General features: G+C 39.5%; 2 protein-coding genes across 3 annotated transcripts; one reads left to right on the forward strand and one right to left on the reverse strand.

Moving 5' to 3' along the window:
• Positions 1 to 639: 639 nt before the first annotated feature.
• tefa (TEF transcription factor, PAR bZIP family member a) lies at positions 640 to 13,284 on the forward strand. Of its 2 annotated transcripts, none has more exons than XM_008437873.3 (5): positions 640 to 871; positions 7,593 to 7,949; positions 8,890 to 9,110; positions 10,061 to 10,272; positions 11,425 to 13,284. In XM_008437873.3, exons 1-5 carry the CDS (start codon positions 796 to 798, stop codon positions 11,444 to 11,446), a joined length of 888 nt encoding a protein of 295 aa, XP_008436095.1. In that variant the 5' UTR covers positions 640 to 795; the 3' UTR covers positions 11,447 to 13,284. The 2 variants fall into 2 exon arrangements, with proteins under 2 accessions (XP_008436095.1, XP_008436094.1); XM_008437872.3 differs by lacking the exon at positions 640 to 871 and adding an exon at positions 5,542 to 5,877.
• A 952-nt stretch (positions 13,285 to 14,236) lies between these two features.
• Positions 14,237 to 15,976, reverse strand: phf5a (PHD finger protein 5A). Its single transcript, XM_008437870.3, has 4 exons — positions 15,824 to 15,976; positions 15,493 to 15,516; positions 14,517 to 14,683; positions 14,237 to 14,426 (listed from the first exon to the last, which is right to left on the reverse strand). The coding sequence occupies exons 1-4, from the start codon at positions 15,873 to 15,875 to the stop codon at positions 14,337 to 14,339; spliced, it is 333 nt and encodes a 110-aa protein (XP_008436092.1). The 5' UTR covers positions 15,876 to 15,976; the 3' UTR covers positions 14,237 to 14,336.
• Positions 15,977 to 16,537: the final 561 nt, after the last annotated feature.

The following is a 16,537-nucleotide window of genomic DNA, read 5'->3' on the forward strand; positions in this document are numbered from 1 at the left end:
ACCAAACATTTTTGCACGTGTAGGCTTAAGTCTACTGACCCCGCCTGAACCTGCCCTGCAGGATACAGGTATAATTATTGCCCGCAGTGTGTTTTCGATCAGAAAACATAGCGAACACCAAAACTTTTATGACTGTCTTAATCAGCAGAATCCAAGTGCTAACATTTTGATCAACAAAATGTTAATCTGGTCATTTTATTCGGCTCAATTTGCACCAAATCCACGTATTTGTTTAAAGTTACAGTTCAGGTAACGTTGGCCTACACTTATAGTGTCCCGTCACACTTAGCTGAATTCACTGAGTATAATTTTAAGATTGTTTTAAAACTGATTAAGAAATTCTGTGAACACCTGGGTGGTATTACGTCTCTTTCTGGCCTAATTTATAGGTCAAAAGAAGATTTACATCACACTGTGCAGCAATTGGAGTTTACACGTTTTTTTTTACTCTTAAGTAATGTAACTGCGTCTCGTGATTGGCTGTTAAAGTCGTGATGAACAACACCGCGAGACAGTCGGTGTTCGCTCCGTTTATTTCCCAGGTGACGCGCGTTGCTGATTGGCTGACGGCGACAAACGGAGGCGGGACTACGTTAAGTAACTTGTTGTCCATAGTTCACAGCGAGGGACCCGTTAAAGTTACTATCCCAACAGATTGCGGGTTAGTCCGTGTAGCTGCAGGACTCTGAGCTGTCTCCTCGCTTTCATTTTAATACCCTACAAGCTTAAGTTGCCACCCTGAAACATTTCATTTGTTATTATTTTTATTTAATTCCAGTTTAAAGGAGAAAAAACATGACTACAGAAATCCCCGAGATTTTCAGGGCTCTCCTTGAGCACCCGTTCACTCTCCCGAACTTTGACGACAATGGTAAGTCAAGTTGCACATTTGAGCAATGATTTAGCTCAGGTAAAACGTTGCTCAGTTTGTTTCTGCTTGGAATTCGGGTCACATCTGAGGGATAGTGGGAAATTGCAAACATTTTTGGGTCACCGCGTGTTTGTCGTGTAATTTTGTGTCAGCTGGGCTGCAGGAATCTGAACCCCTGGCTCCAGAAAGGAGTCCGAAGGTTTGAAGTTTCAGCACAGAGGGGGGGATTTGGTTCACAAGAACAATCCAAGGTGTGGCACATCCTTTTATTACGGAGATCGAGTGGCTTCTACATGTAAAATCGGACATGGTTACTATACTTTGCGAATGTGTAATTCCCGTGGAGGAGTGTTTCAGTGCATGGGATTCATTTAATCACTAGTAAGTTACATTTGCCTTCATTTAATGCTGTCAGTTTGGTGGCCAAAATTGATTTGCTGTGAAAAATATAATTTTTTAGAGTTACTTAATGTTCCAAGGTACATTCACGTCTGTATGAAAGCACAGGACCACGCCCCCCTTCTAAAAAAGAAAGGAGAGAGATAAACTGGTGAAAGGTTTACTTTGGATGAGCGGACATCAGTGATATCTGTTTTACGTCTCTTTGAAGTGTCGTGGAGCCCGATACATTTCTGCTGAGTCAATGTGTGGAAAAGGGAGTGGAAGCCTTGAAAGTTCATGATTAAATTATATTACCATTCTGTTTTCTTTCCGCTTGAAACCTCACATTAATGTTACACGTTAGTAATACACGTTGATTTTAAATTGCAGTATCTTGCCTGAAGGATAACAATGAAGTTGACTCTTAATTGGGGATCAATGAAGAGTCAACTTCCTTGAAGCAGTGGTGGGTCATAACTGTACCAATCAGTGTTTCCATGGCAATCAACCATTTTTTACTAGCTGACTAATGTTGGTAGTCTCACAACTATTGATGCAAACAGTTAATTAACTTTCAATTAATTGTTGTTTTGTTGTTTATTAGATTAAAATCAGCTACATTTAAAAATTAAATAATGTCAACTTACACCTTCTTTTACAACTGTTGTTTGGCTGCCATCCAGATGAAGGCACCGCTTGTCATCATTAAGCAGAACCAGTTGATACAGAAACAAAGATGGCAGGGCTATACCAGAACGAGAAAGAGAAGTGGTCCAAACACTTTATGAGGCTCTGTTTTGAAATATAATAACTCGACATACTCCTTAAGTTTCAGGGTGTGTGTGTGTTTTTTTCTTTTTAAATCTAGCATATTATGAAAAATTTTACCCTTTAAGTTATCCAAAGATGGCCAAGCCTCTTTTTGTAAGAGAAAACTCAGTAGGTTTTTTTTGTTTGTTTGTTTTTTAAACCGGCAGCTCAAGATCAATCAACTTTAGATTAATTCATTAATCAATAAACTTGCATCCCTACTTGCTACTTTGGGTACTATTTCTGGTTTCAGTTCAGGAATTCACCAAACCAACTAAATGTTGAGCAGTAGACTGATCGATTTGTCAACTGGACAGATGGAGGTTAACTTTCAGCCTCTTCTGATGGCTGGTGACGAGCGCTAGTGCCATGGTTGAGCTATACCTCACGTTTACATCCGTCGCCTTTGTAATTTTAAACGACTTATTGGATTAACAAGCTTATTCATGTATGATTTGAATGCAAATTAAAATCACGTCTGCTTCCTGGAAACACCGCACTTGTGAAATTAATTTTTTCAACATTAAAATATCGATAAAGCTTCGCACACATCCGTAATGGAAACGCAGTAACTGTGGGCAATGTTGTAATTGAATAGTACGACTTGGAGCTGTCATAGCAGAGTTCAGTAATGGTACAGTCGCAAGTTTCTCTTGTTTTTTGCAGCTCTACTTTGTGTTTTGCTTAAAGCTCCAAATAACCCCTCCTGTTACCAGTTGCACGTTTTCCCTAACCAGAAAAAAAAAAAGTGCACACCCCATTCCGTGCGTGCTCACGCAGTCAGCTTGTTTCACATCAGTTGCTCAAGCAGCTTCTCCTCCCTGGCAGGACACTCATTATCTTCTGTAAGTCAACAATTTAATAATTTCTCTAAAATTTTCCAAAATAACCTCAGTCGTAACAGGAATAGTTAAATGTAAACCTTCCTGAGCAAGGGTGGCCACTCTCTGCCATTATAGAACAGGATATAACACAATAATGTCTCAGAGAGGAGTGGGTGTTCTCTGTTTGCAGCTGTTCCGTGATTCCATTTGTCTAATTAGGTCTTATTTGCCATAATCAAAGGCTGAAGACATTTTTCCAGTCAGCAATTAGTCCAGACTGACACTGTGATGATAAACAGGGTGGGAGAAGAAACACACTCACAAAAATAAATTTTCTTTAGCCGATTTCCCAAAATAGTTGGCCTTTCCTGCTTCATAAACATGGGTTATGAAGTGGGAAAGGCCATACAATTCTGTATGACTTATGTTTATTTGGTATTTAAGTTAAAAAAAATAACCAAGAGAAAATGTAAGAGATGTAAAAAAAAAAAAAAAAAGCTGGTCGTTTGCCTAGGCTTAGTTTTATGTCCCATCTTAGCCACCAGCTTGTTCTTTCTTTCACTGTATCCCATGACGCCTTTTTGTCAGGAGCTTAGCCGTAACAAATCAATGCTAAATTCCACTTTTGAAGCCGTTGTTGTGAAATAGGATGCCTCAAGCTGACCACAATAGTGAAACTAAATTGGAAATTCTAGTGAGAAAGACAAAAATTGCCAGGAAGTGAGAAGTAATGTTCTGAATTGCGATGAAGAAGTCGCCTCAAAATTCAAAGTCTCATGATCAAGACTGGCACCACAGGAATTACTTTTAGACAAGCATCAGAACATGAAGCATGTCTCAATCCCTTGAGATATGTGATTGAGACATGCTTCATGCACTATAGGTTATGACATATAGTGCATGACCTTGAGCAAACTCATGACTTCAACAGTTTGTCAGCACAAACAGTACCTAAAAGAAGTCACACGTGTTTCCTTTTTACATAAAGAATAGCTGGGGCCTCTTCTACTACCGTCATAAAAATGTTTTATAGCTCTAGGGTTGCGTGCTTGTTGTAGTTACTCGCAATGGTGGCCAAATATATACAAACTGTACGAACTGTACAAACCATAAAGTTTGTACATACTGTCTGCTACAGACAAATAATGGGTTATTTGTCTGTAGCAGACAAATAACTCCTGCCTGCTACAGTGTTTTGAAAAAGTATAATCTGCTTTACAGATTTCTTCTGTTTTTTTCTGTTGATGTTTTTTAGACCATCAAACACTGTTATTTTGGACAAAGACACTAAATGCATTTTTTTAAACCATAAAAGTCCTAGTGAACAATCTGGTGCTATGTGAAAAAGTAAATAAGCCAAAAAACTGTTTTTCACCTCTGGCAGTAACAACTGCCATTAAGTGTTTGATGTCGGAGAGATGGTGGCCTTTTTTTAATCTGAGGCAAGAGAGATCTGGAAAGCTTTCGTTCTTGGTTTTTTGTCAACCTTCATGAGTCCTCAAGACATTTTAGGGTGAGTTTCGTTGGCCCGGCAACAGTGGTGAATCTGATATTTGCTTTAATCCTCAATGCCTAAAACCCTTTTCCATACCGATAGATCTAATCTTTCCTTCATTTCATTTTTTAAGGGTGTGTTGTTTTTTGAGGTATTTTTGCGTACTTCAAACCTGTACGTCAGACAGGTTCTGTTTGGTTGGGAAAGCTTTTTCCACCACCTGATAAATAAGATCATTGTTCGAAAACGATTCGATATGAAATATTTTGATGGCAAAAAGAAAAAAGCTTAACAGGATTTGCAGATTGCTTGTCTTAGATTGTCTTCAGTTTGCAGTGGTTTCCTTGGCAATGTATGCAAACCACCTGGGTACAAATGTTTGTGTACATTATGATCACAATCCCCTTTTTACCCATGACTAACTTGGTCATGCTAATTCTGTCTTGCTATGTCTCCTGGACAAGATGTACAGATTCTTTGCCCTTGGTGTGTCTGCTCAGCTAGGCTGCAGGAGAAATTGAAACCTGAAGGTGTCAGACAGGCATGCATAATTACAAGTTCCCCACCGCGGCCGCCCTTTTTGCACACCCTTGCATGTGAGAGACACAGATACAGAGCCGCAGGGCTGGATGGAGCCAGCAGATATGTAAGCGCGGCAAGCAGCACGTGTGTCCCCACGTGAGCTGCGCCACAACACAAAACAGAGGCTCTTCATGATGAGTTAGTTTACATCTCCTCAGTGTTTCTAGTTTACACTTTTGCTGCCACTTTGGGAATTGGGTTAATTTGAGGTGAAATAAGCAACTGACATATCACACAGGCCATTCCTAAGCAAAAGTTGCACTAAAACATATAAGTTGGTGCGTTTGACGGAAATTTAAGTTGCAATAGCTGAATAAATGGGTATAATTTGTGGTTTTATGACAAAAAATGAATATGTTTTTCCCTGTGACAGGTCGTTTTAGTTTTTTTCCACAACTCCGTGAAACATATGTAACACGGTTAACCAATAAGAGTGCAGTTACTACCCCAGAGCTCCGCCTACTCTTGAAATTTAATTAATATTAATGAGTTGTGGTCCAGTTCGCCAATCGAAGCGATGCAGAGCAGACATGTTAATAAGAAGGCGTGGTCCCCCCCCTCCCCCTACACCAAAACCCGAATACCTTCTTTTTTTCAGAGGAAGTGGGTTTAGAGAAGGGAACTTATTGCGATGCTTTGATGTTCGGGCAACTTTTCAGTGTGTTTTCGGGGTACTAAACCATCTTATGTCACGGCGGAATAAATAATATCGCGGACGCTCAACTCAGGGCTTAGTGGAAAACAGCGGAGACTGCTTCTTTCGCCGTGAACAACAACAAGGGAAGAGGGAAACATGTCGGTGGAGCCCATTCACATAAAGCTGGAAGCAGCCGGAGAGCCTCCTAGCTCGTTCCCGGTGGTTCTGAAGAAAATAATGGAAATGCCCCCACCGAATATACTGGACGAGGACGACGGTAAGAGGAAAACATTGGTGGAGCAGAGAGAGTGTGGACCTGCAAAAACTGACTTCTCAACCCGTTAAAAACGGAGGGAACAGCGCGAGAACGCCGTTTACTACAGCGGGTTTTCCAATACTAGTGACTTAGAAAGATATAACGACAATAGCATAGTCTATATAAGCATGGCCTCTTTAAACAGTGGCCTCTCTGCTCCTTTAACAGAGCTCACAGTCTAGATGTTTCTAAACACGCCCCGTGTTTTGAATATAGCTTCGTTGATGCTGACGTTTTGTTTGGCGTCTACATTAAATATTAAATTTAGCTTCTAGATTTGTATCTACTTCATTTGGTGCAAGATCTTGTCGCTCCCGTCTTGTTAAATGCCACCTGCAGAACGATTGAGGACAGAGAGCACACACTGTTCAGGCAAAACATTGTAGGTTAGCAAAAATATTGTGTTATTGTTTCTACAACTATTCTTAACTAATGCATGGTGAATGAAGAACTAGGACGCCCTGTACTGGCTGATAGCGGGTATTTGGGTTCAGGCGGGAGGGTTTTGTGTGGGTAGGGTGACGATGCTATCCGGATGCCCGATGGCACTGTAAGCTATCCATCCATTTTCTTTGCACCCTTGTCACTTGGTGAGGGTCGGGAGGGGCGCCTATCTCCAGCTAGCATTCCGGGCGAGAGGCGGGGCAACACAGAGACAGACAGGACACACAACCATGCACACACATTTTTTTGTGAGAACATGCAAACTCCGTGCAGAATAGTTTGCCACTCACTGCGCTCAGATATTATTTTTTAGAATAGGTCACTACCCAGGGTGCCATGACTTGGGGGGGCGCCACTAGCACTTTGGATGTCCTGAAGTGAACACATTTTTTATTGACTATTTGATATAGGCCAATAACTTTTGCTGGACGACAAATTGTCCCAGAAGTTATTGCAATGAACAAAAATCTTGTTATTTTGAGACCATTTTCAACTAAAATAATAATTTCTAACAAATTTTCGACACTGGAAACTGGAAGACAGATGGAACAACAGATAAAATAAATTATGAAGTGTCTGTAAACAAAATTGTCCTTCAACAAAAATGGCTGATTGAGACCAAAGCACCACACTGAAGACTTTTATTATTCAGTTTTTGGTACAAAGAGAGAAAATGATAAGTCAGGCAAATAGAAATATTGAGCTTGTTCTAATTTATCATGAACTAGAGAGTGAGCTTTGGGCACTTCTCCCACTCCACTTAATGAAAAAAAAACAACTTGTTTTTTGTATTTTTCAATTTACAAAACCCAAATTTTTATTATTAGCACCACAAATTTGAGTTGGCAGTCAAATAGTTAACCTGAGTGCTTTTCTATCTGAACACCCTATAGGTGATTAAACTTCTTGTTTTGCCTTGGAGGCAAACGTGAAGTGGCCCGTTTGTTTCACTGAAGGAGAGACATGCTAACTCCTGTTGCAGGTCTAAACGTATGTTAAAAGTGGGCTGTGCTTCTGTCTGTGACTCAGCATATTTGTCGCCTCCTCTTGCATGTCAAAGCCACAACCCTGCGGTTCACTTTCCCCCGGCTGTTTCACACATTTCTGATCCGCTCAGGAATTGTTTTCATGTCGGAAAAAGCTTCCTTTGTTTTCTTTCTTTCTTTATGTATTTTTTTAAGACACCTTTTTCATAAAGAAGTGTAACCGTAACCTGCTGCCGCCTCTTTCAGACACGGATAAGGAGAAGTTGGGTCTGGAAGGCAGTGCCGACCTGACCGGAGGAGGAAGCGACATGGGGCCTTCGGCCGCGCTGACCCCTGCTATCTGGGATAAAACCATTCCCTACGACGGCGAGAGCTTCCACCTGGAGTACATGGACCTGGAGGAATTCCTCATGGAGAATGGCATCCCGACATCACCCGACAACGCCGCTTTAAAGGGACTCCCAGAAGTTAGCGTGGCCGAAACTGAGAAAGTAAAGAGCAAGCCCGTGACCCTGCTGCCCATCACGGAGCTGGACAGGTGCGAGGAGGAAGTGGTGATCATCACAAAGAGTGATTCGGACATTACCTGCGACGTCAGTACAGGTGAGTGGGAAACCCGCACAGAAAGCAGGAAATCGCATTTTTCGGTAAACCGAGGCAGTGTTTACCCAGTTTGGTTGTTGTTCAAATTATGATTCAGAAATTCTAGAAATAAAATGTATCGGGCAAATTCACAATTTGATTATTTTCAGACAAATTTCGATCAGCAGCATATCTCAGTATTTTATCATCTAACAGAGAAGTGGTCTCACCTGTAAAAACGCAACGTTTCTGTGTAAATACAGCTGAAGTATTTTTGTACTTTTCTACTTGTTGAAACTAATCATTTCTATTTAATATACTGATATTTACCAACTTTTTTACCCCTTAATGCATCTTTTTAATATTGTTTATTTACATAAAAATTGCTCCACTGTATAATAATATAATTGTACAATTCAGAAATTATATTAAAAAATCTTATGCACATCATCAGTCTATGCCAAGTACTTCACCATCTATGGTGAAGTACTTGGCACCATAAATGGTGCCACACAGTTAATTTTGTGTGGTTCCTCCTATTTTGCATTTTAAGGGGAACTTGGTGATAACTTGGCTTTTTCTGACTTTTTTTGGTTTTTGTGTTTTTATGTACACATCAGATATGTTAAAATTAAAATCTTTAATATTTAGGTGGTCTGGTGGTTATAGATGGCTAAGAAACATGATATGCTGTGACCTGAGTGTGACACTGCTTTGAAACAAACCAGTAGTGAAAATAGTTTTGGCTGCATAGTGGAGATTGTAGAGTTTACTGCAGCATTAACTACATACTGCACACATGGAAGCCAGTAAAGCACACAATGGGAACAGCAACATGAAGGATTAAAATAATATATATATATATATATGTATAAAAAACAATCTATGTCAGTTTAGGTTATTTTTATTTTATTCCTACAGCTGTCTGATATCTCTGTTTTCATCTTGCTCGCCTGCTTAGAGGTGACCATCTCGCAGGAAAGGGCGACTCCGGAGCCCATCGACCCAGACGAAATCGAAGTGAATGTCAACTACGAGCCGGACCCCACAGACCTGGTCCTGTCGAGCGTTCCCGGAGGTGAACTGTTCAACCCGCGCAAACACAAGTTCAGTGAGGAGGAGCTCAAGCCGCAGCCCATGATCAAAAAGGCCAAGAAGGTGTTTGTCCCTGAAGAACAGAAGGTAAGATGTGGCCGAGAGGAAGACATAAATATGCATGTCAATGCTTGTGATTTTTACAAATTGTTTTCTGTATTGTATATTTAAAGGAGAAGAAGCGTCTGGTGGGTTTGACTGGAACGCAGCAGATTGTAGTGGATTCAGATTTCTCTTGAATATTTTCTAAAAAACAGAACTCTGTATTGATTTCTTTAGCCTTCTTATAAAGCAGACGGTGTAATAATTAGTTAATGTTCTTCTATTAAAAACAGTCACCCCACTGTAGCTAACTTAGAAACTTTACTGCGATATTTTGCAACTTTTCAGACAAAAAAAATTGGCATTGGGCAAAATTTGAATCTTCAATGTTGTCAACCATTTAACCATTTTTGTCACTGAGGATTGGATTAAATAGCTGTCACTTATTACTCTGTAGTCATGCTTTCCTTATAATAAAAACTACAAACTGAACTCTGATTTGAACAGGTTTTATTGTGAAACATATTTGAAAAATTGGTTTTCGTGTAAATTTATTAGCTTAATGTCTTTTATAGTGGACAATTAGAAACTAGACTAAATACATGGTTTTTAGTACTAAAACTACCTCTTAGAAAAAGATGTGGAAGGAGGAATATTATTTTCTCCAACAAATTTCAGCATCTCATTGAATAAAAGTTTGGCCTCAGTGTTAAAATGATTAATTGAGAGAAAGCTGTTATTGCTGAAGTGCTTTTGAATGAATAGACTGCAGCAGTGCTTCTTGCAACTCACAGTGACTCAGCGGTTTCCTGAAATTGACATTTCCGGTCTCAGTCTCCAGGCTCGCCCCAGAACACAGAGCTTTGCTTGTAAACAAAAAGGAGACTGGCTGTCTGCCATCTTGCTTTAAGGCAGAATCAGATTCAAACGGATGTGTTCCGATAACGCCCCTGGACTCGGGGTCTAATCCGCTCTCTGCCATCTCTTACTCCCAGGACGAGAAGTACTGGCAGAGGAGGAAGAAGAACAACATGGCCGCCAAACGTTCGCGAGACGCCCGCAGACTGAAGGAGAACCAGATCACGGTCCGAGCGGCGTTCCTGGAGCGCGAGAACATGGCGCTGCGGCAGGAGGTGGCCGAGCTGCGGAAGGAGTGCGGCCAATACAAGAACGTCGTGGGTCGCTACGAATCCAAATACGGACCAATGTAAGGGATCAGGAGGAGGAGACGTGTTTGAACGTGTCAGTGGGACGCATTCACAGTTGATGGCGCAGTGTCTCGCCTCAGTCCCACCGAGTCCCGATTGTTAATAGCAGATAGCAAATCATCCGTTCTGCTAAAAAAAAAAAAAAAAGGACATTTTCTTCATGATTTTTATTGGGTTAAACATGAAGAATGTCTGTGACAGTAGAGTAGGGTGTAGAGGGTGACCTGGATGCATTTCTGATTTATAGTTGACTGGTGCAAACCCAGCCTGACCTGGTGAACTGTCCTGTTTTAGAGCTACAGTTAGCTAGCAGTCGACTGCAGGCCAGCCTCGCAGATAGCCTGAACATCATCTTGGTGTGCTTGAAGTGCTCTGTTTTTGTTGAAATGTCAAAATAAGTCGGGGTGCACCAATTGATCGACCGGCCTGTCGATTTTTACATGCCAAGCCGATTTTATCTACAGATGTTAAATGAAAATCAATTGCTGTCTCCTTTTGCTTTGCTGGGAAAGAGAACTAAAAAGACGTAGAAATGAGAAAAATAAAAAATTAAAGGAGCTGATTTTTTTTTTTTCCTGTTAACTTTGTAGTTTGAACAACAATGCTCTCAACGTTTTAATTTGAGAGCACTGCTGAATTTCTGGTAAAGAAAATTTTTATTTTTTCATATTTTTCCATAAAATAAGATTGGAATATTGAATATGTGTTATTACCTTATAGCACCTGACTGGGCCTGTTATAGAAAGGGGAAAAAAAAAAATTGGGTTTCAACCAAAGTTGGTGATTGGCCAGAAATCTATCAATCGGTGCACCCCAAAAACAAGACTTTTTTTTGTTGTTGTAATTATTGCACAGTGAGTGAAAACTGATTATTGGACTATATCTTCCACCTTGAAATTGGACAATAATATGAAGTGACAGCTCAGTGGTGCATGTGTGAAATAAGCTTTCTTATGTTGGTCTGGCAAAAGGAGAGCTGACAAACCTATTGATGAAACACACCAATGTTCTCCGAGTGAGGCGGTAAATTAAAAGCCAATTCTCCTGTTAGATTCACTGTTGATGGACAAAGAAAAGTATTCTTTCTGCTTCAGTTGTGGCACCTGCTGCTGTTTGCCCGCTCATTCATCCCTGTTCTCTTCTCTTTCAAGTGCGCCGCCAGATGACGAGTAGACATCAGTTGATTTATTCATTTATTTTCTCTGATGAATAAATAAATCAAACCGTTGGCGAGGGTACGCAAGAACCGATCTGATCACGTCAAGGCGGAGTGGAAGAGCTTGTGAAGGCAGGACGTGACATTGCCATGGAGATGTAAAATGTTAAGATATCGTCTGTTGTTTTTTTTAATCCTTTGTATTACCACCTTTCTGAATGAGGTGAATGTAGGTGGATTCAAGTGCTTCTTCAGCACGCCTTGTTCGTTTGGTGCACTTTCTGTTTTGTACACCTGTAGCCTGAAAGAGATCACATCCATGAGTTGTTTTAGAAGAACTCCCGAGTTTTTAAGTCCTGTCCGGTGATGTTTAGGCAGTCCATGCCGTGGTTTTAGATTAGATCAGGTAATTTGGTTTGCAGTTTTATTTTTCATACTTCTTTCATACCAGATTGCTATGAAGAGCAGGGCCTGTCTTTGCCCACTAGAACATTCGACTGTGACTCTTTCAGTAACTTGAGCTTCTTCAGGGGATTTCATTGACACAAAAAAAAAAAGTCAAGAAAAACCAGAACCTAGCCATTATCACTTCTTTTTATGTTTTCATTATCACTCCAGAGGCGAACTACTTTCTAACACCCTGCTTTGATGTCTGTCGTCTGTCCGTCTAGCACTTTCTCACCAGACTGGACTCCTGCTTTAATCCCTACAGGATGTCTGCTGCTTCAACTCGTCCATTTTAGTCAGCTTCAGATGTTGTGTTGACTCTGTAAGCGTAGCCGGCAGGTTTAACCCTCCCGCAGTCTCCGCTCGACTTGGCTTAGGAAGAGTGCAGCAGGTGTCACGGTCGGACAGTGGGGAAGCGAAGGGGGGTGTTCTGTCAGTTCTCAAAACCACGAGGAAAACAAACAAGAGAATCAGATAAAAGTGCATGTGGGGACAGTGCAACAGCAAACCCGCCGGGACCTTAAAAAGCTCACATGAGATCCATTCAATGCCTCTTAGGACTGTGGGAGAGCTGAGAAAAATATGAAGCCCTTTTAGGGAAAAAAACATATATATATGTATCATATTGCAGATGTTTTAATGTTCATATTTACAGTTGTTTCATACAAGTTAGAGCAAATAACCTCTAACACACGGCAACTTAAGTTAATCTATCAAGCTATTTCCAAACGTATTTTTACTGCAGCATGTAAGCTAAAAGTGTCCGTTCTGTATCACTGGTGTTCTCTGATACATTCTGTGATGGGGCCTCTTTTACACAGATAAGGAATCTCTTAGTCTAAAGGCTCTTCTTTGTCTAAAGCCATTTTAATGCAGCTTGCAGTCTCCCAGTTTACAGTCCCAGTTCTGACCTACCCTCAGGTTATCTAACTTTCCAGCTCTGACAATAAAAGGGAAAGGAGCTTTTCTTATTTAGCTCTTGTGCTTCCATTCTTTACTGTTTTGATCAGATAAGTTCAATACTATGTCCTTTTAATTTGAGTAGGGGTTGGAAATGTGAGAAAGATGACTTTAAAAAAATGTAACAGCATTTGTACGTTTATGACGTACAAGTCATTACTGGGTGAATATTCTAGATTTATTCAACTAAAAGTTTCATTATTTTCAGTCATGTAATTAAGTATATTTTCCAAATCAGGTTTTTGTGGGTAAAAAAATAAGTGTTTAGCTTTTTACTTTTTTTTTTTTTTGATTGCCTTGTGCTGTAATGGAGGCCGAATCTGCCTTTTCTTTATAACAGGTCAAATTCTTAACTTGCTGGTTACTTTTTTTTTTTTTTTACATATGCCTTTTTGAGTGACGCCGTCTTGTATATATTGTATGAAAAATTAAAGCCTTGTTGACACAGGTTTGGAGTTTTTTTCTTTTTCTCCCATTCTAACTAACGGATAACGGATGAAAAATCTTCAGAATGGTTTTGCGCTGAAGTAAAGAAAACTAAATCTGCGCCGCCCTCTACAGGTTGAAGCACCCCTTTGTGAAAATCTGTAAAAAGTTTGGGGAGATTTGCTATTTTTTTTAAACCATATGAAAATGATTTTATTTTAAAATCAAACCTTTTGAGATACCAAAAATATTTATATACATTCTGAAAACTTTCTACTTTCAACTCCCATTTTAGGCATTACTTTTTATTATATAAAAGCAGTGTGTAGATTCAGTTAAAAAAAATTTTTATTCACTCATGTATGAATAAATAACCAACTTCAAAATTAGGTAAATTTTATTTACGGGGGAAAAAATCCTATGTCAAATGGCTCCACTCCAGAACATGGTTTGTGTTCCAGAGTATTCTAGTTTGACTCATATTATTCTTATCATGAATTCATCCATCCATCCATTTTCTAACACCCTTGTCCCTTAGTGGGGTCAGGAGGGGTGCTGGTGCCCATCTCCAGCTAACGTTCTGGGTGAGAGGTGGGGTCACCCTGGACAGGTCTTTCCCAACCACGCAACACTGAAAAAACAGACATTGCTTCTCTGCTTCAGTTAAACACCCCACAATTCTGTGCTGCGGCACCATCACGGTCACATGACCAAGCCCCTCCCCCTTCAGGTACACAAGGAAATAAACGTGGGTTGTTCAAAAAGACCAACATCAGGTGCCACCGATGTTGATGCTGATGTTTCCTGGATCCCTAGTCTCCACTATATTCTGTATATATTAATCCTGTGGTTTTGAAATAACTCATGTTTCTGTCAAGATTTCAAACATACAGCATGTTGAAGAAAGTATTCAACTGTCTGAAAATCAGTCCTTCTACAAGCACAAAGACTCAAGGAAAAATAAATAAAATGCATTGAAATAGAAAAGAAAAGCTTTATTTAGGAAAAACAATGTTTCTTATTGTGGATGCTTTAGAAAAACTGCAAAACTAAAAAGCCCAGACTTCGGTTTCTTCACCTCTTCTTGAAGCCGTACTTCTTCCTTTCATAAAACAGATCTGTTTTAGAGCTGCCCAAGTTCACAATCTTAGGACATCCATCTCGCTGCACACAGAATAAAAAAAGAAAAAAAAAGTTTAGGAAGTGTTTGGAGAAGCACACAGTAGACAGAAAAAAACAGCAGATGAGACTCACGTCTTTCTCCTGGATGGTGCACTCTTTGCAGTAGTAAGCGTCAGACACACCAGGCCCTCCGCAGATCACGCAGCGGCCCTGGTAGGACCCGTAGTTACACTCGTCACAAATACGCACCAGCGTGCACGGCCTAACGTAGGAGTCACAGATCACACACTTTCCATCACCTGGAAGAAAAGAGGGAGCCAGGTGAAAAACTGAGGGCCAGGGAAGGGACAGAACGGGGAACTTTTAACTGTAGTTTAAACTTCATGTTGGTCCTAGTCGTTTCTCGTGTCAGAATGGCAATTTTTCTCAAAAGTCTCACTCCAGTAATCCCATAAGTAAAACGTATGGTACGAATTTAACAATCATGGTCATTTTAAGGAAGATATTTCTACAGTGGTAGTGGTAAGACTGCTTTTGAGTAAAATATAGCAAATAAATACTATGAAATTAAGGAGAATGTAAAAAGCATGGTTATTAAAAGGTAAATGCTTTGTATTGCATCAAACATATTCCAATATGAAATTTTAACTGGTTTGTTGCAATTCTGCTCTAATTACAAACAAAATGTCTCCATGTGTTTCAACCACCTGTGCTGGCAGGTCAAATTGTTTGTCGGTTTTTAAATTGTAGTTGGAGAACACACAAAATTAGTTTTTTTTAATAGACATGTCATTCTATAACTACATTATTTTATTTTTTAAAAATATATATAGTTTACTAAGCTACAATGTTGAACAGTGAATGAGTTTTTTGGCCTTTGTTTTATTAGGCAAATATAACTAACTCAACACTCTTCATCTGAATCTGTTCTTATGTTTCCCCTCCAACAAAATGATTCTGATAAACAGTAACTTACAGGTGACTCCATATTTAATCTGTACATTTAACTAAGAAACCAAAGTAATACTGCAATAAAACCAGCTACAGCAATTGTTCGTTATAATTCCTGAAACAGGTGTGTTAGCTAAATGTAGATGACAACACTTACATTTCTCGCAAAGTCTCCCGATAGCTGCGGAATTGAAACAAAGAGGTTAGTCAGTCAAACTATAGAATTGCTTAAAACTCACATTTCATAATTGTATTATTTTTTCTCGATAAACAAACCATAATAAAAGTAACTGGTAGTGTGTCAAGGGAACAAACACGCACAAGAAACGTAAAGGCTAACATCACAGCTAACATTTTCATTGAAATCCATGCTCCAACAATTAGCTTAGCGGCTAATGCTATCTAGTGTAAGAATGTAATAGAGATAGGCCCCGGTTGATGTAGAACTACTTGGTATGTTACTTATAAACGAACTAAGTCAGACCTACCGACACCGGCTTGTTTTCGACAAAAAATCAAATCTGGATGATGCTTGGCCATTTTAGGCTAACTTATACCGAGTTGTGCTAGTGTGTTTCAACTACAACCTTTCACCCGAGTCCTGGGTTTCTGTTACCACATTACCGCCACCTGGCGGCTCCAATAAGGAAATACAACTTTGGAAATCATTGCTAGAAATTAAATCAGTGTATCATTATTTGTCCAAATAATAAAATGACACAAGACGTTAAATAGTCACGTAAATGGATGTTAAGTAAGAGAAATATCCACAAAAATACCAGGCTTCTGCAATAAATACATGAAATAAAAAGCGGACACAATGATAAATTAAATATATTTATTGACCTACAGCATTCCTATGTATTTACAGATGTTTTTGTTTGAACTTTTAGAAATAGCATATAAATATTTGATTTCCAAAAAGCAAAACTAGAAAAAAGGTGAAGATGATGAAAGTTTAGATCTGTGAACATGAAATTTAACCAAATAAAAGTTTTCCCAATAGAAAGCAGCTGAAGGTACAGAAATAATATTTTGTTGAAACTGGGTATGAATATTATTATTATTATTATTATTATTATGAAAAACAAGTTTGACCTATGGTAGTGTCAGTTACAATCAGATGAGGGTAGGGCCTATAGGTACATTTACTCACATTTTCTTAACCTTTTGGGGGAAAATACTTTTAGGAGTGGATTTCC

This window comes from Poecilia reticulata, chromosome 19 (genome assembly GCF_904066995.2).
Source record: "Poecilia reticulata chromosome 19, P_reticulata-male-v2, whole genome shotgun sequence".
NCBI classification, from domain to species: domain Eukaryota; kingdom Metazoa; phylum Chordata; class Actinopteri; order Cyprinodontiformes; family Poeciliidae; genus Poecilia; species Poecilia reticulata.

What these genes read in the sequence shown, in the direction of transcription:
- tefa (XM_008437872.3), top strand. Translation starts at nt 5,757, where the DNA reads ATGTCGGTGGAGCCCATTCACATAAAGCTGGAAGCAGCCGGAGAGCCT. An exon ending in TATACTGGACGAGGACGACG is followed by an intron (nt 5,878 to 7,592) that starts GTAAGAGGAAAA and finishes CGCCTCTTTCAG; the next exon opens with ACACGGATAAGGAGAAGTTG. An exon ending in TTGTCCCTGAAGAACAGAAG is followed by an intron (nt 9,111 to 10,060) that starts GTAAGATGTGGC and finishes TCTTACTCCCAG; the next exon opens with GACGAGAAGTACTGGCAGAG.
- phf5a (XM_008437870.3), bottom strand. Translation starts at nt 15,875, where the DNA reads ATGGCCAAGCATCATCCAGATTTGATTTTTTGTCGAAAACAAGCCGGT. An exon ending in TCGAAAACAAGCCGGTGTCG is followed by an intron (nt 15,517 to 15,823) that starts GTAGGTCTGACT and finishes TCAATTCCGCAG; the next exon opens with CTATCGGGAGACTTTGCGAG. An exon ending in GCACCATCCAGGAGAAAGAC is followed by an intron (nt 14,427 to 14,516) that starts GTGAGTCTCATC and finishes TTCTGTGTGCAG; the next exon opens with CGAGATGGATGTCCTAAGAT.